The sequence below is a fragment of the Montipora foliosa genome, chromosome 5, assembly GCF_036669935.1.
Source record: "Montipora foliosa isolate CH-2021 chromosome 5, ASM3666993v2, whole genome shotgun sequence".
NCBI lineage: Eukaryota > Metazoa > Cnidaria > Anthozoa > Scleractinia > Acroporidae > Montipora > Montipora foliosa.
Genome location: NC_090873.1, coordinates 4,043,278 through 4,064,930, shown reverse-complemented (window position 1 = coordinate 4,064,930; position 21,653 = coordinate 4,043,278). Strand labels below are relative to the sequence as shown.

The 21,653-nt window shown below is 38.4% G+C and overlaps 1 protein-coding gene and 2 long non-coding RNA genes across 3 annotated transcripts in view; 1 reads left to right on the top strand and 2 right to left on the bottom strand.

Moving 5' to 3' along the window:
- Positions 1-646: 646 nt before the first annotated feature.
- Positions 647-9,562, bottom strand: LOC138003420 (uncharacterized). The gene is made up of 5 exons (XR_011123534.1): positions 9,515-9,562; positions 6,789-8,063; positions 4,609-4,710; positions 3,700-3,759; positions 647-1,724 (listed from the first exon to the last, which is right to left on the bottom strand). It is a non-coding gene; the product is annotated as an uncharacterized lncRNA (long non-coding RNA).
- Positions 9,563-9,956: 394 nt separating this feature from the next.
- LOC138003421 (uncharacterized) lies at positions 9,957-18,362 on the top strand. The gene is made up of 3 exons (XR_011123535.1): positions 9,957-10,006; positions 14,266-14,351; positions 18,223-18,362. It is a non-coding gene; the product is annotated as an uncharacterized lncRNA (long non-coding RNA).
- Positions 17,372-21,653, bottom strand: part of LOC138003418 (protein argonaute-2-like) — a 56,887-nt gene continuing 52,605 nt past the window's right edge. Inside the window, exons 16-18 of the mRNA XM_068849479.1 lie at positions 21,471-21,572; positions 19,834-20,033; positions 17,372-18,381 (exon numbers count right to left, since the gene is read on the bottom strand). Coding sequence (XP_068705580.1) covers positions 18,267-18,381; positions 19,834-20,033; positions 21,471-21,572 — 417 coding nt within the window. The 3' untranslated portion in view covers positions 17,372-18,266. The remainder of the gene's footprint in view (positions 18,382-19,833; positions 20,034-21,470; positions 21,573-21,653) is intronic.

Below are 21,653 nucleotides of genomic sequence, written 5' to 3'. Positions count from 1 at the left end.
GCCACTGACGTTCCCGTTCTGTTGCTAAATCAGCCTATACAAACGAGATGCAAAAATAAAGAAAGCTCAGTCTTATTACAATTTCTTAAATCAACTTAAAAGCTACCGAGTGACACTTTCATGTACATGTTGTTGTTATTTTCGAGTCCATGGTTGAAATCCAAACGTGTGACCAATCAAATGAAAGCAACAAGGTTCTTTCCTCTGGTGCACTTAAGTATGTTGTCAAAATCTTTAAAAACAGCTTCTTGTGGGTTTCAATCCTTTGTAAACAATTTTCTACTTCTACCTTAGTTTCGTGGTTTAAGAGACAGACTCTTTTAGAAAATGTGCTCAGAGTTTAATTGCACCTGGTATTTAAGGTCATCCTAATGAATTAGGGAGTGGGAAGAGGAAATAGGGTGCGCAGTAACAAGGATTGGCTACTGAAAGGCGATAGAAGTCACAGATCCGCACCAGAAAGGTACAATGAACGACTAGCGAATTGTTAGGTCCTATGCCCTGGATTCTTGAAACTTTTTTAAGGGTGCCCAAACTCAATGACGTTTGTGCTATGATATTTTTCTGAAATAATATTAGAAAAATGTCTAGAGAAACTAGATTTACAGGCTTTTGATCCTGTACTTTCATTACACAGCTATACGTAGGTTTGCAGTTCTGAAAGTTTATTTCTGTTTGTAAGTTGTTTAAGCTTACACATACAAAGATAAACCTGAAAAAGCTACGTTTTGACTTTCTCAAGACGCCATTCTAAAGGTGAAGTAACAAATTATGCGATGTGAAAACATTAACAACAGTTCCAAGTCTTAAATCTGCATAAGAATAAAAGCTAAGAAAAACGAAATTCTTTGAACACTATCTCGCATACAGAGTCAGTTTGCACATTTAACAGTGCGATAAAGACTTCAAAGTAATGTTACAATGAAGACAACAACCACTTGTAAGTTACTTTAAGTGTTTTATTCGTGCTGATTACCTTTACAAAAGGACAAGTCCTTATTACAGCAGTGATCTTAAAACGATACCACTTTTTGACAAAATCACATAAACAGTCCAGGCCCGGGTTGCTGGAATCATGGTTACCGTTAAATATCATAGACACCCATAGGTTTCGATACCTCTTGACTAATGGTTAGCGGTAAGGTTACACTGGTTAGGGTCTCAGAGGTATCCATGGTAGGTTTCCATGGTATTTAACTCTGGTTAGCTCTAACCATGCTTGGAGGAACCGGCTCCAGATTGGTAAGTTGACGATCTTAGTACGAAAATCATCTAAATTGATAAAATCTTCAGGATACACCACAGAAAAAAGTACCTAGGTAGAGTTGATTGAGAAAAACGAGCAAGAAATTATCAAAAGGGCAACAGCATGAATCAAGAATCCAATTGGTTCGAGTACTTTAAACCGCCTCTGCATTGACTACATCGGAACAAAAAATCGAAATATCGGCTGCGACCTACAAAAGGAACTGAATGTCCTTCTAAATACGATTCAGAAAAATCCCGAAGATAGTTGAATGTTTAATACTAACCTAACCTCATCATCATCATCTTGTCCTTTTCCCTCTGAGGAAAATGGAGCCTTAACTTACCTAATCTAGCATTACTATATTCGGCTACCTTAAATGCCCACCAAAACTAAGTATTACGTACAGGTGCGTCCTTCTTCTGTGCTTCTTTCCTTGTTTGATCGATCAATGTTTGCTGACTTGTTTAAGACAAATCTGAAGGGAAGACAAAAATATTACTGTCACATTACGAGACAAAACTGGCAAAAGAGAAACTTCAAAAATACTGGATCCAATGTAGGATTTGTGAAAGACAAAACTTCAATACAATAAGCTTATGGACAGCTGTACTTTTACCATCTGTGGTGGATGTTGCTAGAACGGTCGACAGACAAAAGGACATTCTTTATGTCTAAGTAAATCGGAGTCGATCAGTCCTTTGTAGTTGAGGATAGCTTATAATATGGGCAATATAATAAATTATAAGAGTCTCGGAAATTAACCAGCTAAAGACAATCCATAGACGAATTATGTTTGGACATCTACTACTACGTCTAACAAAGTTATTTGTTTCCATCAACAATAGCGATATTTTCGATACGCTATCGGAGTGAAAGACCGGGAATCACAAAAAATAAAGAAAAACAAAAAGTTTTCCTAGTTTACTTCCCTTTTTGGGACTAATAGCCGCGTTGATTGCTTGAGGAAAAATTCCAGTAAGCTAACTAACCAAAGGTTAACACCCTTCAGGGTGGGGTGGTATAAACGATTGCTTAGGTTTGAGTTATGTTTACATACAACAACTTTCATATTTAAAGCTACAAGCTTTTGACGTCTTTGATAACCTTGCAATGCTTATCACAACTTGCCCGACGGAAAAGAAGCATTTGCTGACAGAGGAAAAGTAAATTCAACAACGTAACGTCATGCATGAATGGCCATATTAACTTATCCAATGAAAAATGAGGGTTTAATGGTTACTTTCCTGGGAAAGATATACAAAGTATTCGGCTTTGTAATGATTGCAAAATATCACTTAGCAAGTAAGATTTCTTGCTTCCTTGGGGAAGGATATTAATTAACAAATGCGTAAACTGAGCAAGTACAAGTAATGTACTGTCTGTAAGAAGGATGGGGTGAAATGGTGACTATTTTTTGCACCTAAAGCTCAAGGTTAAAATGTTAAGCAAAGATAAAGGAAGCTACAGTAGTCAAGGCCCCAGAGTGATACTGCTTGGGAGCAAGAAGCATTTACAATAGTTCAAAACAAAAATCTATATATTAATTGAAAAATGAAGAATCGAAACCTCCCAATTCACTTTAGTTATAACATGCTTTCCACTGTACTTCTTCTTCCCCTTAACTATAAAGTGTATTTTAGCCAAACCATTGATTAAAATCCTACTTACATGTAAATCCACACAAGTGCAGTTTACATGTATGTTCTTGTCAAATTTGACAAATAAAGCCAAAGTTTGTGAAACTTGATTAACTGAATAGAGTGTAATGTGAAGTGCTAGTGTTTGTGAAACTTGGCCTTGTTGCTTTCAACACTAGTTGAGCATAAAGTGCTACATGAATGATCAATAATGACTTAAGTAATAAATTTCTTTCCATGCCCGACAACAATTGGCAAATGGCCAGAATTGTCAAACTCAGCAAAACAAAGACCAGCTTATATTATTTCAAAAATATTTATCCTTATATCCTTATTCTATCTGTGTACATGAAATTGCTTGTCAGAAGAGGAATGTCTCATATTTTTTTAGCAACGCTTCCTTCACTTTGATACAATAACAATATTAAAATACAAAACCTACATGGCAGGGGTCAAGTAACTACATGTATACTGTTCCACCAATAATCTTTGCAGAATATTTTCATTGGGGAACCGGTATTTTTGAGGACTGCTATAGATCGAATCAAATAAACTTTGAAGGGATTTAATTAATTGTCTAATGAAAAGGAAAAAATAAAAAGAGAACCATTAATCCTAGAACTTACTAAGCTCTTGCAAAACATGCTTGCCATGGCTACATGTTTGAACAATTTACTATTTCACAACGCAAAAAAAGCAAAAACTGTTTCCATACAGTAAGTGTTCCTGCAGAAAAAAAATCCACAAACTAAAATCCTATACTTCGAAATTCCCACCATAAAACTAGACAACAACAAAAAAAAATGTTCTTACCCTAGCAGAACCTTGTTCTGGCTAAAGATAGGACGAGCTTTGCTTTCTCCCACAAGTTCACTGTCGGGAGCAAAGAAATTCTAAATTAACACAAAATTGGCTAAATTTTGAAATTGCAGAGTGAGCCAGTTCTTTAAAGGGGTAGTGTCATGCTATTTTAGTCAAACTTCTAAACACTAAAAGACATCCTTGCATCAGTTCGCACTGGTGGCTCAGTTGGTTGAGCATCGGGCTGTCATGCGGGCTGTCATGCGGGAGGTCAAGAGTTCGACTCCGGCCGGACCAACACTCAGGGTCTTAAAATACGGTAACTGAGGAGAATGTGCTGCCTTTGTAATTACATCTGCAAACGGTTAGACTTTCAAGTCTTCTAGTATGGGATGTTAAAGAACCCACTCACTGTTCGATAAGAGTAGGGGACATAGTCCCCAGTGTTGTGGTCTAACCTAAGCTGGACGGGGGCATCTTTCACTTCCATAAAAATTAATTGTAAACTGCGTAACAAACAGTCTGGCTAAAGTCCCCCACAAAAGTATTGTAAAATTAGTCCTGAAAAGCCCCGTGGGGGAGAGACTAATATTTAGCAAATCATTGTATCATTGTAATGAAAACCAAAAATTAATGTTGCTGTAGTTTTGTTGCCAATGACCAATGAAGTGCACTGAAGCTTAATTCTTTGTTGTTTGCCGCCAAGGATGGAGAGGATGGAGATGGACTGAAACTTGAAAAAATTGGCTGGTCTTTTCAAGTTTGCCATATTTGATATCTTGTCAGTGGAATGTCAGGAATGTTGTAAATGTGAGCTAAAGTACTAAATAAATTTAGATTTTTACCTAGTTTTGACCTACATTGTAAAACAGCAAATTATAAGCATGCCACTGCCCCTTTAAGTGGTTCTATGTTTCTTACCTTAGTTTACATTATCCGGTTAATTTCCATCCAGAGATAACTTAAAGACCTGCTTGCCCTCTTAACCAGGCATAGCTACAGCTTCCAGTCATGTATTTCCTTCTGGAAACACAAACCAATAAGTGTATTCTTGAGAGTGATTTTTTTTAAGTGACAGTAAAATAAATATAATTATAAAGAAAAATAAATAGCAATAAGAATTTAGAAAATGAAATCATTAGAATGTAGGGCCTCAAAACAGTATTGGGTTACATCAAAAAGGCCTTAGAAAATAATAACAATATTATTATTCAACATATTAATTAATATGTCCAAAGTCCAGAAAGTCAGTGGCAACATCAACATCGAGGATTCGCGAGTCAAATGAAAGTTACTTTTATTGACCTGTACTTCCCTGTAGTTTTGTTTATTACATGTACTGTATGCTGTGCAAGGTGGTTATTTCAGGTCCTTGATATGGGAGACAGTTTTTTATAACCCAATGACGCCTCAAATGCCCTTAAAGTGCATACTACGACCCAAGGTGCTAATACTACATGTACGACCCAAGAAAACAATTCTTCTTTTTCTTTGGATTTCAAAACTATATTAACTAAACACTAAATGACCCAAGTTTTAAGTTCCGATTTTAAAGACACCTGCTCATTTGGAATCACCTGGAATTTTCTTATTTATTGGTCTGCCATTAATAACTTTAAAATCTTGAGACAGCTGGGATGAGGAGAAAACGACGTCAAAGACTCACTAGTCTAGTTTAAGAATGCATATCTATGCTGCTGAATTAATATGCAGCACAGGAGTTTTGGGCTTTCAGATTTTCAAACTCGTGTTTTGCACAAACAGCACTACAGGGTGCTTTATACTTTAAATTTACAATCTGGTCGTACAAAAACAACAAAAGCTTTATGTACAGCGTATGATCAAATGAAGAATTATTTAAATACTACAGACTTATCAAACTTGGATTTATTCTACTCCCAGAGATCAAGCGTTAATTATATTAGTTACTGCACCTGTTTTATGGAATAGATTGACCCCTTTTAATTATCTAGAAACATTGATAATATTGACAACTTCAATAGCCAAGTTGAGACAAATTTTCAAGCATGCATTTGACAAATGAAATTTAGTATAACACACATAATAATTTGTTGATAATTTTGTACTGACAATGATAATTTTTAATTTCTCTTAGTAGCTATAACTTTTCACAATCTAATAATTTTGTATTTAGGGCTTGCGTACAAATCCAGATGGAGCACACGCTATAAGTTTCACTTTTTTTACGGTATTATTCCTTAACCCTTTCAGCCCCGATAGTGCCAAATGGCACTTATAGATTTTACTCTGTCTAACGCCAGACGATTTTACTCGTCAATGGGGAATCCCTCGGGGCTTAAAGGGTTAAGTGTGACAAGTCCATTGAATGCTTTTTCTTATGCCATGCAATTTAGTGGCTCTAAAGGTTGGGTCTGTGGGTAACATCCTTAAGGTATATAGACCAGTCAAATAAAAGCAATATGTGTCAATTGCAAGCATTACTTTCCTGAAGTGCAAATTGGGGGCGCCATTAAAGGTGTGAATGGGTTAATATAATGCTAAATAGGGTGATCATTTCGTTGTTGTTTCTTTAAATAGAAATTTCTTGTAGTTGAGTTCCAAAATGGTTAACAGCGTAACATTCTGCCTCTAGGTAACATTCCACTAAAAAGATCGCCCCCATCTTAGGGCAAGACTTTGTGGTGGCGAAATGACCAATACCTATTGAACACTGTTAAGAGGGGAGAGAGAGCAAAGGGCCATCCCATTTATTATGCGCACCCCCCTTCCTATTGAGGGGCTTGGAAATCCAGGGGGAGGGCGGGGGTAATAGGGTCGATTTCTGATGGGGTAACTCGGTCAGTTTTTTTTATCTTTTCCTTTTTTCCCCCTTTTCCCGTGGGGGAAATGTGTCGGCACTTTGATCTTCGATATCCTAAAGGGGTAAACTCTTAAAGACACCTTTAATTGGGGGAGGGGCGGAGGGGGTGCGTCTATTAAATGGAACGTCCCAAAAACGCAGAGCCCCACCTTTTTCATGGTTCAGTTTCAGTTTCAGTTTCATGGAGTAACTAAAATGGAGTACCCCTAAAAATCCTCTATTTGTAAAATTAAATAATTTATTATTTAGATGCACATACCTTTATTTATTTCGAGCTCGCAGGTCTCCAATTGTTGTTGTACAGTCCGATTCAGTTCACGAATTGGCCGCCATCTTGAAATTAAATAACAAAACCGCTGACCACCTCAAAATGGAAGTGTGGCGTCGCGTCGACACCGCGATTTGTCCTCTCCCCATTTATCCGAATTAAACATGCAGTTTTAAACAGCGTCTTCATTAAATGACCCTAAAGAGAAAGAAGATAATGCTGAAATGTAAAATTGTTTATATATACCTGTCATTTAGCGTAAATTGAGAAGAATTTCTCTCTTCGTCTGACACCTGCACGCCATGTTGAACATACTCGCCAACGGCGAACAAAAGGTATGCATGATAATACAGCTCAATTCCCAGAGGATTAGTTGAGTACACCACATGGCTGCGGTTCCATTGTTTAGGAACACCAATATGGCCGCCGTAAAGTCACGTGAAAACACTCCAAACAGTCGGATTCTACCCAAGGGCAGACTCCTCTGTTCCTCCTGCCAGTCAGCCCAACAAAAATTGAAAATGCAAAATAAAAGGGGCCTCTGTCAACGAGGAAAGTCAAGTTTTTTCATTTCTTCACAACAAACATTTAACCCGAATAGCGAGATTTTTAGCTATAGTTTAACCAGAAAAAAAGGGGGGGGGGGAGGAACAGGGGGTAAATTTCCCTTATCCCTCCTTTTTGAGCCAATTTCTCCCTCCTCCCTAAACGTTTACCCCACAACGCCTTCAGGTATATATATCTGAATAAGAAATAGACGTCAGGGCGACAAATGAACGAATTATACTTATTTAAGAATGAATGTTACGGTACTTACATTTTAGGTCCAATGGGCTGCGACATTTGTTCGTTTTGCGAACGTTTGATAACTTGCCAGTTTCATCACTGGGTGTTCTTTAACAGGTTTGTTATTCACGACTCTGTTGCGATACTCTGAGTCAAGTTCCAGATCTAGAGACTTGGAACATTGAGGGAATCCAACAAGACATAACTGAGGTGCCCCGGACCAACCTTCAGCTGGTAGTTTTTAAATAACTGAGGAGAACGTAATGCCTTTGCAATGACATCTGCAAATGGTTAGATGTTCAAGTCTTCTCGGATGAGAACGATAAACCGTGGGTCCCGTCTCTTCCATCTTCACTCGTGGAACCGTAGATATTAGGCTGGGAAGAGCCCACGCACCAATCGCAAAGAGTACGGCACGTAGTTCCCGGTGTTGTGGCCTGATCTTTCCCTGTTGTGTTGTCAAGGTTGGTGCGAGGAATGCTAGGAGAAATTAGCTTGATAAAAGCTACTCTGTACTGAAATCCGAGGGTAAATAAATATCCAGACCAGACCACAGTTTCATGAAAAATCCGATCAAAGTACTTCCTCAAAGTATTCAAGCGCCCAAAATCAAACAATTCCCTTTACAAGTAATCATAAAATTTAGCTGGTGCTGTGATAATGCTGTAAGAACGCGACCGACCAGGTGAATTGCAGAACCAGGACGCAAGTACTACATAAACTCTCAAGTAAAAAAACTAAATTGATAAATTCATGTTAATCAACTGCAAAAGAAAATGAGGAGACAGAGAGGGAGGCTCCCGGGCCAGCCCTTGGGATATGTCATGTCCACGAAAGTTATTTTTAGACGAGCGGAAGTCTTTGTTCTAGCGGAAGTCTGTCTTCCGAGACGTCCGTATGCAGCCCAACCTCGGTCTGATGGTTGAAAGAAAAGCAAAGATTTCATGTAATGGCGGACAAAGTAGACTTAACGTTTGTCGATGAAAACGACTTTCAGAAACGCGGAAAATGGTTTTTCTGGTCTGATAATTCCAGCTGGGAAATAAGCTCCACTATTTCTGTGGACACGAATGACTCGTTGGCTGACATTAGTGTATTAAACGGAGAACGCGAGTGAGAAACGAATAGCGAGGGCGACAGTTCATGGCACGACGACGGCGATGGCAAGACTGCATGCGGACATCTCAGAAGACAGACTTCCGCTAGAACAAAGACTTCCGCTCGTCTAAAAATAACTTTCGTGGACATGACATTTCCCGGCCGACGCCCTGAGCCTCTCTCTCTGTCCCCTCATTTTCTCTTGTCAACAGTCAATTGTTTAGAGTGGAGACAACCTCGGTACTATAAAGCAACAGTTCTGTTCTTATTAATTTTGAACCTTTACATTGGAAACTATGCAGCTGTGTCACAGAAACCAGTTTTAAATAAAACGCGATATCACATCACTTAACCTTCAGTGAAGGAGTTAATTGACTTGCAATCAGATGGCTCTCCCATTAAAAAGAGCCAGAAGCAGAAATTTACCTCGAGCTGTGACGTTGTGTATTAAGATCTATTTTGATACACAGGAATCACTATAAAAACTGTAAAAATTAACTAACACTGAAGACTTTGACGCAGCGTTATTCGTTTGGTCGCGCCTACAATGTACTACCTGTCTGTAATAATTGTTTTGGGGATTAGATTATAATATTTTGCCATTGTCTTTTTTGCGAGCCCAAATGGATAAATCCGTCACGTCTTAAAACGACTTTTAATTTCTACCGAAGACAAAAGAACTCGTCACGCTCTTGGAAACCATTTGAGCGCAATTCATAGATACAGAAATACAATGTTTGTGTTGGAATTTCGTTGGTAGGTCCACATCAGTTATTTAGCTGCCTTTTTTTATTGACTTACATAACAAATTAAGTATGTAGGTATGTATGTACCTTGTGAGATCTTGTGAGACGCAGATTCCCAAAGATGTCAACGGCCCCTACCAGCAAAGAAGATTGGTAACCATTTATCACGTGTGATTCCATGCTCCCTCGGGCAAGTCCGACCAAAGGGATCGACATCATCACGGCATTTTTATATATGATATATTTTCTTTAAAATTAAATATTCCATGAAACTATTTCCTCATCCAGGTCCGTCCAGTTCTCCCCTCTCTCAACTTTTCCTTTTCTCTCCCTCCTCCCTACTCTGCTCCTGACCTCCCCCGTCAGAAAAAATTGACTAGTGTGCTTCAATCCTCTGGAAGCTCAACCATAGGCAGCCCAAGTTCGCGTCACTAGAGAGCGTGTAATAATTGAGTACAAGTGGAAGATGACCTTTGAGTAAAAGCGGTGTTGCGTTACAGACTTCGTCTTAGAACATTGAAAACAAGGAATTCCCGAAACGGTAAAATAAGCTCCAAAAGGCACAAAAATACACCAGAGGTAAGTCATTTTTATTCATTTTATTGAATGAACGTTAAATTGAGCGTTTTTTAGGCTTCATAATCTTCGGTATTTTATTTCCCATACTAAGTCTTGCAACGCGTTTAAATTCTCAACGGATGCCTGTAACGCAACACCGCTTTTACTCAAAGGTCATCTTCCACTAGTAATCAATTATTACACGCTCTCTAGTGACGCGAACTTGGGCTGCCTATGGTTCAACTCGAAATTTAAGGATGCGCTACTTACATTTGCATTAAATTAGCCGTGATCTTTAGTCTGCTAAAGTTTCTCGGCAGTATTAGCTATCACGCCGCCTAAAACGTAACGAGTGACCGTTTCAACAATTCGTTTTGGTCAAAGGATCATGTCCGCCACATAATTCTAATGCTTGAGGCCAGCCAGAGCAAACACGCGGTCAGAAACGCCGACCGCATTTATTTAAAACAGTTACAGCTTCTTGCGTATTTTGTGGTCTCTAACGTACTTCCATAATCGGTAAGTTAGGGACACGATACTTCCGGGCTTTCTTTTGGGGTGGCGTTCCAACTTTGGCAATGCGCTATTTAGCCATTCGCTAATCTGAGAAGAGAATCTCTCAAATGGGCTAAGAGGATTTGATGTAAAACTGAAATCTTTGAGACAATAAGGAAATGTCATAGGCATATTTGTCACGGATTTACGCTATATTACTCGTGAAAACTTCATTTGGCGTTTCAGGACTAAAACAATTCGCCTTCATAGTCAAATAATCTTAAAGGGAGCAAACAAACACTCCTGGTCAACGGCATTGCTTTATTAAAACTGCGAAATTTCATAAACGTTTCCTAGGCTTAAAAAGAGGAATCGCTTCGAACGCTTCGTTTCTAAGCAAGACAACTCGACTGTTTTGAGGTGTAACATATGTTGCCTATAGAATTGTTTACAGCGAAATAAGGGTGCAACAAGCTCCGATAAAAAAAAAAAACAAGGTTTGTTTCCAAAAAAGGGAATGAAACTTTCCAAGCTGCTTTATTATATAAGCTTTTAAACAAATATTACTCACTTCTATATTAGTTTGTCTACTCAAACCGATACCTATGGTCAGATGAATGAGCTAATTTCGTATGCTCACAAAATGCAAATTTGATTAAACTTTCGCAAAGAACTCTCATAGAAAAACTGTAACTTTTTAAATTAAGCCGTGAATTTCAGTTTCCCTCGAAAACGGGACGGTGCTTCAATTATTTCGCAATACTCGAAAGACTAATTGACATTTTCGGTAAGGTTCGGAATCGTGCCCACATTTTCGAACTTCCGCGGCCATCGGACAATCTTCGGATATCCGAGCTTTTGAAGATACCTACTCGTTCAACAAGAAAATTCCAGACGTAAATTTCTAAGGACAGCGGTAATTGTTTCCGCTGATCACCGGGTTATCATGAAACTCTATAGGTGATTTTCACAGGAAGAGAAATTGACCTCTTAATGGTTTGTAAAGTGTACATTGAAATTCCGATCGTGCTGTCTCGTCTCAGAACACATGTATCATGTTCTCAGAAAATTTTGCGTGGTACATTAATTTCGGTTCATAGGTGTTGCGAAATTCCGCCAAAAGTAAACAAGCTCAATATAATACCAGCGGGCTGTTCTTATAAATGGACACCGTGGGAAACTAACGCAGATAGTTCGTTTTCTCAATCGCTGCTTGTGGAAAGACCATCCCCACCATTTCACGGATTTCTCGAGATTCTTACATTGTTAGGAGTTATGGAGAAACTATACAAATGTAAGAATGACATTTGCCTTTCTCAAGTCGCAGATTTAAAAGAGAGTTTTTGGAAAATGCCCATACCAACTGAACCAAAGTGCTGCGAATGGAAAAATTTCGCCAATTCTCTGGCAAGCAAGCGCGTTCAGAACGAAACTTCGAATCTCGCCTCTACAACCTTACTGCCGACTTTTATGAATAACAACTACAGCAACGTAAAGCTCTTGACACACGAAGGAAACCTGTGGTTTAAAGACAGCTCGCTTCTGCGGCAAACGCTATGGTGCAAAAGACATTTCGTTTTGTTAGAAGATAAACTGCATTGTTACGACATCAAGAAAGGAGTTCATTTATATTCTGGAATAGCACTTCGCATATCCGAAGTTACTTCTATGATGCTTTATGATGTAGACTGTATAAAGGTTTGTACTAGCGATGGAACAACGCGTTTGTTTCGCTGTACGTCTGGAGAAGAAAGAAACGCGTGGCATACCGCCTTACTTACTGCAAAAGCAGTTCATTGGTTGAAGTAAAACAACTAATAAACTCTGTGAACAAACTCAAGAACTGGCTATATAAGCACGACTGGAAGGAATTTCACGAGAGAAAAGAAAAACAACGATTATGAACCGATTAAACCTTCTATATTAGATAAAGGGGTTAATTTACTTTCTAAAGAAACTCTGGTGCTGCGTCGGTGGGAAAGTGAAAAGTAGAAATCGTGTTTGACTAATTTGACCCCTCCGAAGCTTAATTAATATCAACCCCATAAATTAACCCACTTCCATATAGTCTAGCCTAACCAGATTTGTAATATTGTTAAAGCATTTATTTTACGATTTAAGTTATTTGTAAATAAGGAATATTTATTACGTACTCTGAGTGTTAAAATTGAGGTAAATTCATTCGAAAAGGAATATATTTCTTTACACGTTTCTTTCGTGAAATATTGTCATATTGAAATTTGTCATGAAAGATAAAACCAAGAGCAAAATATTCGAAATTGTTTATCATGTTGACAAGATAATTGAATGCCTTGAATACATAGCTTACGTGCTTCAGAGAAAATCTGCCATCCAAAACAAAAAATATTTGATTGTGTTTTGTTTGGCTGGTTTCATATAAAGCATATGCGTAAAATACGTCTGATGGCTCACAGAATTAACTTCTTGAACTCTGTAAGCAGGATCACACCACGATTTTATCCTTTCTCTGGCGTTACAACTATCTGAAGTACTGCTCAATAGTTTTCATTTGAATGGTCACACTTCAGAAAGTTACACACAGACACAAAAGCTAGAAGACCCTTGTACAGCATTATAAACTGCAGGAAAGTAGCTTTCATTTGAATGGCCAAACTTGAGAATTTTATCCACAACCTCAAAAAGCCTGAACTTTTGTACAAAGCATAATAAACAGCGCCACAGGAAAATACAGGTCAATGATTTTCATTTGAATGGCTTCAGTGTAAAATTTAATGACAATTCGACCTCACAAGTGGGAATCACGGTTTACAGAACGAAAATAGGCCAGCGACGAAAGACTTGCTTCGATTATAGTGGTCAACTTCAGCGTCAATATAATAAATATGACTTTATGCAGTATTTGATAGTATCTCAGATGATACACACGCGCTATGATTGGTCAATTCAACCGCACGTACTACTTGACCTCAAGCTGTGCCATCCTGCTTGACTCAATTGCACAAGTCAAATGTCCGGGAGGTCCACATTAGGAAAAATTGTGCCCGATGTCTTGTGCCCTACTCTCAAGTAAGATGGTACAGTTTTTCCCAATTAGGGCCGACTTAGACCGGTTAATACGATTTTCAACAAGAGACATCTCGTTGAATTCTGCGTACCTTGTTTGCGCAATTTTTGCCCCTGAAGTCTGTCTCTCAATTTCAGTTTAGAGTGAAAAAAAAAAAAAACACGTCAAGCAAGACGTTTTTCAAAGTCACAAACTAAGTATAAGGTGGGGTTACTTGAAGTAGTTAAAGTGAACAAATTTATGAAAAATTACGTATCGATCTCGCTTGTCGGATTCGCGGTCAAGAAGGAAAACTCGGCTAGCTCAATAACCAATAAGATTGCCTGATTTTCGAAATTTCGCCGGCTCGAATCCTGAGAAAAATAGTCTCATCCTAGTTTTCGCGGTCTTACAGTGAGTTACGCATGCTTATTTTTTTAGTTCAATTAACGATAAAAAACGTTCGTAAGCAAGAGGTACATAGTTTAGCTGTGATTTTTAAAGGATTTCAACGGCAGGTGGTCCAATCAATCTTTTCTTGGAACAAGGTATAACATCAACCTTCGAAGTCGTTTCCTTCAATCACTGGAATTGACGTAAAAGTGCAATATTGGCTAAACATGGGGGAGATATAATAGGAAAAGAGCAATATATTGACACCTACTCACAGACGCATGATATAACACTTTCGTAAAATGCATTTACGTTAAAAGCTAAGAGGCACAAAGAGCAATATAATAACCACAAATGATATTTTCAGGTAAACAAGGCATTAGCAAACCATTACTTTCAACGAAGCGGCGGAAGTCGCACGATTCTTGATAAAAGCGGACGTTATTCTACCATGTAAGTAGTTTCTTTTTGAATACGGTTATGAGACAGGAAGCCTGAGATCAGGTTTAGAACAAATGCGAGGAGGAAGGAGGTTGTCATGTTGTGTTTTAACCGGCTTCTACGTATCTTATAATTGTAGGAAAAACGGCAGAAATTACTAGTCTTTCACAATAAAATAATTTATTCTAAGATAACTCGCCTAAATCAACACCTCCATGACCTCTGCCAAAACGAAAAAATAATTTGCACTGTTGGGATACTATTTACTTCAAACGGATTCAGTAAAAACTCACATCTTTTACAGAGCGGGAAAGCGATAAATGGGTTCGAGTATACAGTGTAATTAAGCCAGGACTTTTTGGGTCTTTCTGCAGTTACCGGAAAGTACTGTATTTTTGGTCACTTGGGTTCACTCTTTATTTGGAGTTGCTGTGTTTTCATTTCTTTCTTTTGTCACGGTTTTACTTTTGATCTGTGCTCCACTACCTGCAGAAGGAACCGATTTTTTTCCAGGCGTCTTTGAAACTGCAAAATTGACGTAAAGTTTATCGTATTCTACATGATTACCCCTTTTTCCGAGTGCAAAATGGTTGTTCCAAAGCCGCGCGCTAATCATCTGAAAAACAATTTTGGTTATAGTGGTGCGTTGCTATGGAACATCCTGCCTGTCGAATTGCAGCAACCAAAGTACTCTGAGGAAAAAGGAAAGGAAAATAAATTTATTTAAGTGTCTAGTCGTTCTAGCGTTCCTTGATCTTGACCATATTAGGTACGGCACGTGTATGAACTGATAGCCTGTGTCCGGCGAGCCAACGAAAATGCTGGAATTCTAATATTCGTAGTTCAGCTTGACTTGACTGACTTGAATGACTTGACTTAAGGTGGCTCAAACCAGTTTCAACACTTTGAAGAGACACTCTTTTTAGAATGATTGACCCTACATGAACCACTGATTATTTCCATACACGGTGCAATCCTTATTGAGGCGTAATAAGTTGTTACCTTGGCAACGTGAAAGCCCAGCAAAAACATCCTATATTTTGGCGTTAGTTGCTATTATCTCAAAAACGAACTCGGTGACCATCATTTTTTATTGCTGGAAAGTGATCAGAAGGCCAAGATGAAACTTTCTGCAAAGTTTAAAAAAATTCTGTACAGTGGAATCAGAGCCACCTTAACAAAATCACCGAGTTAAGGTAGCTCTGAATCCGCAACACGAATTTTTTTAAAATTTTGCTGAAAGTTTCATCCTTGGCCCTCTGATCACGTTCCAGCAGTAAAAAATGGGGGTCACGGAGTTCGTTTTGGAGATATGAGCAATTACACAAAAAAACTTGAAATTCTGCAGATCTCTGCTAAAACCTCGTCAACCACCTCCAATATGAAATGATCCAAACCGGCGTTCAGTAAACAACAAGAAAGACCACAAAATAGATCAAGAAGAAGAAATGAAACCGCATCCACATGAAAGGGTTATGGAAGAAAGTAAAATTTTACATTAAAAGATATTAAGGACGTTCGCGCGAAAATTTTTCAACATTGATTTTTTTCTGTAACTTTTACCATTGTAAGATAATGAGTTAGTTATTTCAGCAATGTAAAAAAAATTGGGGGTCACCGACTTCGTTTTGAAGAGAACATGCCCGGAAAAACACCCAAAATGTGACAAAATTGGGCTTCGTTAGCGAATAAGGCCAGTGTCTGTAAACCCAAATATATTGCAATTAAATCTCTTAAGTGAAATCTTCTCTGCCAAATATTGTTTAAGTGGACTTATTAAGTGAATTTAGTCAACTGGTGAGGTTCCTTAAAGATCAAGTTCGCATTTAGCGACCACAGTTTCACGCGCCTTGCAGCCGCAAGATGGCAGGATTTGATGTCCCATGAGCAGAAATCTTGAAATTTTTTTAACTTCCCACATTGATTTTTTGTTCATTTTTGGACAACGTGGAGATAACTGTAAATAAAACCCGTTTCTGGAAAGAAAAATAGGGGTCACCGAACGTCCAAGAGCGTTAAATCCGGGCAAAGCTATAGCAATGGCCTTTTGTCCTATCATTTCTCATTTTATTACTTAGCGCGCGCGCTCGTGTATGACGTGGCGTGTGCATTTGCGTGCTCAGTAAGGATGCGCAGAAACAATTGGCGCGAACGTCCTTAAATATGATCAATTTTCTTTGTTTGTTTTTTTTTTGATAAGATTTCATATAACCTTCCTACATTTTTAAAGAATATTGAAAATACAAAAGCGTTTGCTTCTCTTGCTTAAGTGCTTTATGGGATATGAGCCATGAGCAAACTTGTTCCCAGGATCTCTCTTCTCTGCCTCCTTTGTCGTTGAGGCAGAGAAGAGAGACCCTGGAAACGAGGCTGGAACCATGAGGAGAAATTCAATTATATCTGTTTTCTATTTCAAATGTTGAAATAAATTGACAATCATCAAATGTGAGAGAATGTTTAACACATGTTAAATGAAAGTTGTTACAAGTTGTCAAATGAAAATAGAAATAATTCAAAACAGCAAAAGAAAGATTCGAACATATCAGTTATCTCTTCTGTAATTTTTTATCTTTTTTCTTCCTTTTTCAATTTCTTCAAACTCCTGTTTTTTTTTAATCTTCCTTATTTTCCAAAATTTTCGACGCTTCTTTGGCTTTTATTTTCCGACCACAACAAGCCACCGAGTCTTGACCTCTTTTATTTTACCCGAATTTTTTTTTCAATTAACTTTTCAATTTTCCAACCTTTTCCCTATATCATAAGTTAAAGCAGATTTTGTACGGTGGCACAAAAGGATTATCTCATGGTATTTTTTGAAGTACACTTCAAGTACACTTCGATGCTAGTCGAAACAATGCTCGCATGTTTTAGACCGTTCCGGACAATAGTTTCTTGGCAAGCAAAGTTTATCAGTTGCACACAATGTGGTCGTTTTCTACTACTGACATTAAACATTTAAGTTGTAAGTGTCTGGGTGGAGAATCAAATCAGACAATTCCCAAAGTATATCACATCCAAAACCAGCCAAAAAATCGTTCTGCGTTGTTTATTTTATTTGCGTTTGTAATACCACAAGTTTTCTACAAGGAGATAAAGTCATTCTGAACACACCTTTATGGTGTTCATCAAGTTTTTCCTACACCACTGGTTTAGTTAATGGTCATGTAAGTATTATATACAAGAATGATTTTGTCCAATTTTGATCGCTATAAGTGACTGTGGAAGTTAAATGGCAAAATGCTGCCATGTAAAAGTAATCAGGATAACCTATAGTTTCATTCACAACACTCGGTGCTTAAAAGTTAGGTTTCACCTACCATTGTTCAGATGTCTTGTCATTATATATTGGAAATTCTAGGCTAAAAAGATAAATTCTGTTTTATTAAGATAACGTAAACAGTAAAAAAGAATAATTTATATTAACAGAAACCCATAAGGGTTGAAAAGTGTGACGCGCGTTCACAGCTTCCGAATATTCAGTGCGAACTGATTGGTTGAATGTTTCAGTGCTAAGTACCATATTTGGAAACCCCTCGCTCTTGTTGTTCCAAATATGGTACTTAGCAAATTGAATATTCAGAATCTTGTTTCCCAGAACACATGGGACCGTTACACGTTTCAACCCTTATGGGTTTCTGACATTAATTGATACAATTTAATACACATCCCCTACATTTAAAATTCTGCATTTTGATTAAAAAGTAAAAACAAGTACACTTCGATGCAAGTCCAAATAATGCTCGCGTGTTTTAGACCATTACGGACAGTAATTTCTTGGCAAGCAATGTTTATCAATAATAATATATTAATTACAGATAAAATATGCATACGTATTCACAATGTAAAATATAACGCTAAATTTGGAAATCTTCCGCTTATTAAGATAGGTGAACCTGAAGTCGTCATGTTGTACTGCACAATGTGTCCTCAAGCGAAGTACATGCATTTAAGCATCTCCGGGTGGACTTGAACAGCCTTGGCTAAAATTTGTGGACTTCTGTCATCTCCATGTCCCGCGCTACCTGAAGAGCCACTCTCAGGACTACAACAAAGGGAGGAGTGGACTCAATACATAATCAACAACAGCAGCAACAGCAGCAGAAAAATACCAACAACAACATTTCTTATCGCATAAAAAAAATAGAACGGTTTTCAATTGAGTGTCGAAAGCAATCAGCGAATTACATTGGTTTTGTATTACTTCAATCACTGATTGGTCCAAAGTTCTCGCGCAATTTTGTCAACCAATCAGATATGAAACCAAAACCAACTGTATTTTCCCGCGCTTTGTGTCGGCTACGTGTAATTACTTCGAGTTTTGATTGGTTTACTGGATTGTCTCCGTTCTTTTTGAGTGGCCAAAGTAATTACTTTGGTTTTGGTTTTACGACACTCGATTGAAATTCGCTCTAATAAATTACAGCAATCTGATCTAGTCCGTTAACCCAAAGTGTCTCATTTGACCTTGGCCCATCAGCTTACTGTATTATCTACATTTAGAATGCGGGTCCCGCCACATTATGGCCAATCAGATTGGGCCTGATGACCACAACGTCTCTGATTGGTTTGCAATCAAGTAGCCGCACGAGGGATTGCTCGTGGCGTTATTGTGTTCCATCCGGCATGATCCATGATGTAAGGAACACAATAGCGCTACCCTTTTTTACGGCAAAAATCTAGCAGTGGCTGTAAAAAATAAATAACACCGGAAACCGATGGGCCGCATTTTATTGCAGATCGAGACTTCTGTGTTATGGACTTCTGGTTGGAACTGGTTATCTTTAGATTAACGTCCCCCTTGCAATTGTTTTTCCTAGTTTAATTTATGCTTGTGTGACATAAATGGATAGATTGTGTCTATTTGCTAAGAGGCACAAGACTTCATGGGATAGTTTCCCTTAAGTATAAAATGTCAGAGATGACAAAAACGCCACCACAAAAGAGAACTTTCGCACTATCGCAAGTCTTTCACGATTATTCCATCTCGTTCACATCGTACTATGTGGGCGAAGTGTCCCAAAATTAATTGGTATTGAGCTACTTCAAATTAAAAATTGAGAATCAAAAATTTACATTTGTAAGCTCATGTTGTCGTGAAAACCTGAAATTTGGTAATTTCACGTTGTAGTTATGCAAAGAACCGTAAATTACCGTAAAAATATGTGCTAAAATGCATGAAGGAAGGAAATTTATTGTTATTAAAGTTGAAACAGACATTGCAGTCCCTGAGAATGGAACTTGCCACTGCAGACTGTCAAACACGCACACCAGTCAACTGAGCTACACCTGCTCCTGGACTTTCATATATTCTAGAATAATTTCAGAGATAAACTAAGATTTTCACGTTCTTCTAACTTTGAAGTCAACTTTTTATAACACGATGCCTCTCCGGTAAGAAAATTTGTACGTCACAATTGTACGTCACTGAAACGACCAAAAACGGCACCAATAAAAAACGGGCTTGTTAAACACATAAAAGAGTCCAGTCCCTTACTTTTCTCGTTCTCTTTCGACCAAATGAAACCTTGCTCTGAATGCCACCAAATGTGCATAGTAGGCAGGGGCTGGGATAGACACAGCACGCGTACACCGTACATAAGTGTGACACAGCTGGTATGTCAGTGCCTGAATCTCGTCAGCTTTGAAGTTATTATCGTCCCATAGCACGTGGTAATGTGAAGGGCGGCTTGTTCCCTGGAAATATTAACACAGTCTGTTTAAAACTTGCTGTACTGATGACAAGGCATTTTAACCACACGCCTATTTAAAAATAATGGGTGCTTAAGAGGACCGAAAAGCGTGTTAAGGTATCATCAAATTTAGTAATGATTAATGAATTGATGTTAACCATAAAAACAAGTTCAAAACAAAGGGAAACAGCCAATGGAGGCAGCCAATGGAAGCAGCCGAGGGGAGCAGAGGTGAGAGCACCCGCCTCCCACCAATGTGGCCCCGGTTCGATTCCCGGTCCCGCAGTCATACTGCTGTGGGTTGACTTTGTTGTGGGTTCTCTCCTTGCCCCGACAAGTTTTTCTCCGGGTTCTCTGGTTTTCCACTCTCCAGAAAAACCAACACTGCAAAATTCCAGTTAGATCCGGAGAGCACGGGCACCTTTTGAAGGAGCTCCTGAGCGCTCTTAAGGTAAGTGTGACACAAAAAGTGATCAAATCATTATTATTATTATTGAAAATTATTATTATTATGATGATGATGATGATGATGATGATGATGATGATGATGATGATGATGATGGAAAGTTGTATTAATAAAACGATTCATTACATAGATGGCATGCAGGATGAACCTGATACCGGAATATTACTAAATACTCGAAAGGGTAAGATGGGCCTATTTTACTTGGTCAGGACAATCGAATTCAAGTTCATTGAAACTAAAGCAACGATTATACATAATGGATCGAGTTCATCCCGGTTCACCCTTATCGCTCTGTATTCGTTTCCATGACACTTGTACAAAATCTTGCACCAGTATACATCATACCACGGCGAGTCCTCTTCACGATAAGAAACGTTAGACAGCGGGTATCGTGCAAAACAATACAAAGTGACATGCAAGGGAATTTTGGAATGAACTGGGCTGCCAATATACGATAGGGAGAGTGGAACTAGCATGTTTCTCCTCAGAATAATTAACAATTATTCCTCGAGCCCGAATGGGCTCTGAGTCTTTTGGCCGAATGGGCTATTGACTCAGAGGCCATGAGGGCGAGAGGAATAATTGTTTTAGTAAAATCCAAGTAGTTGGTCACAAAAATATCGAGACAAAACATCTTTCGCTAGTTAAAGCTAGACTTTAATTGTTGTTTTGGTTTTCAAAGCCGGCGCTTTTCGCTACCAGTGGGCTATAACAAATAGCCTACTAGTAGCTCAACCAAACAGAACGCCTTATTGATAATAGACCACTAGTTGGATTTTACTAAATTCTGATACCCTAACGGTGGACGCTCAACTTATCGAGCTACATTGACTCTAGATGGAACAAGGTTGATTCCTAGCGTCACAAAAATCTTAAATTTTTTTCCCGAGAAAAACGTGACGGCCCCAACTCTTTTCCGTTTATACACAAGTACATGCCGCATACTTCCACGTGATTTGAGAAGTCTCTATTTACCTGAATACCAGCGTGACTGCAAAGATAAAAATCAAACTCAGTAGGATGCGTAATGCCACAATCAACAGTGGTACCCGGAGGAACATTTCCACTATTTCCACACTAGACACAAAAATGAAAAAGAAAAATGAATCAATATATTGATGTCTTCGTTTTGCACTTTCCTCCCAGCCATAGCCCCTT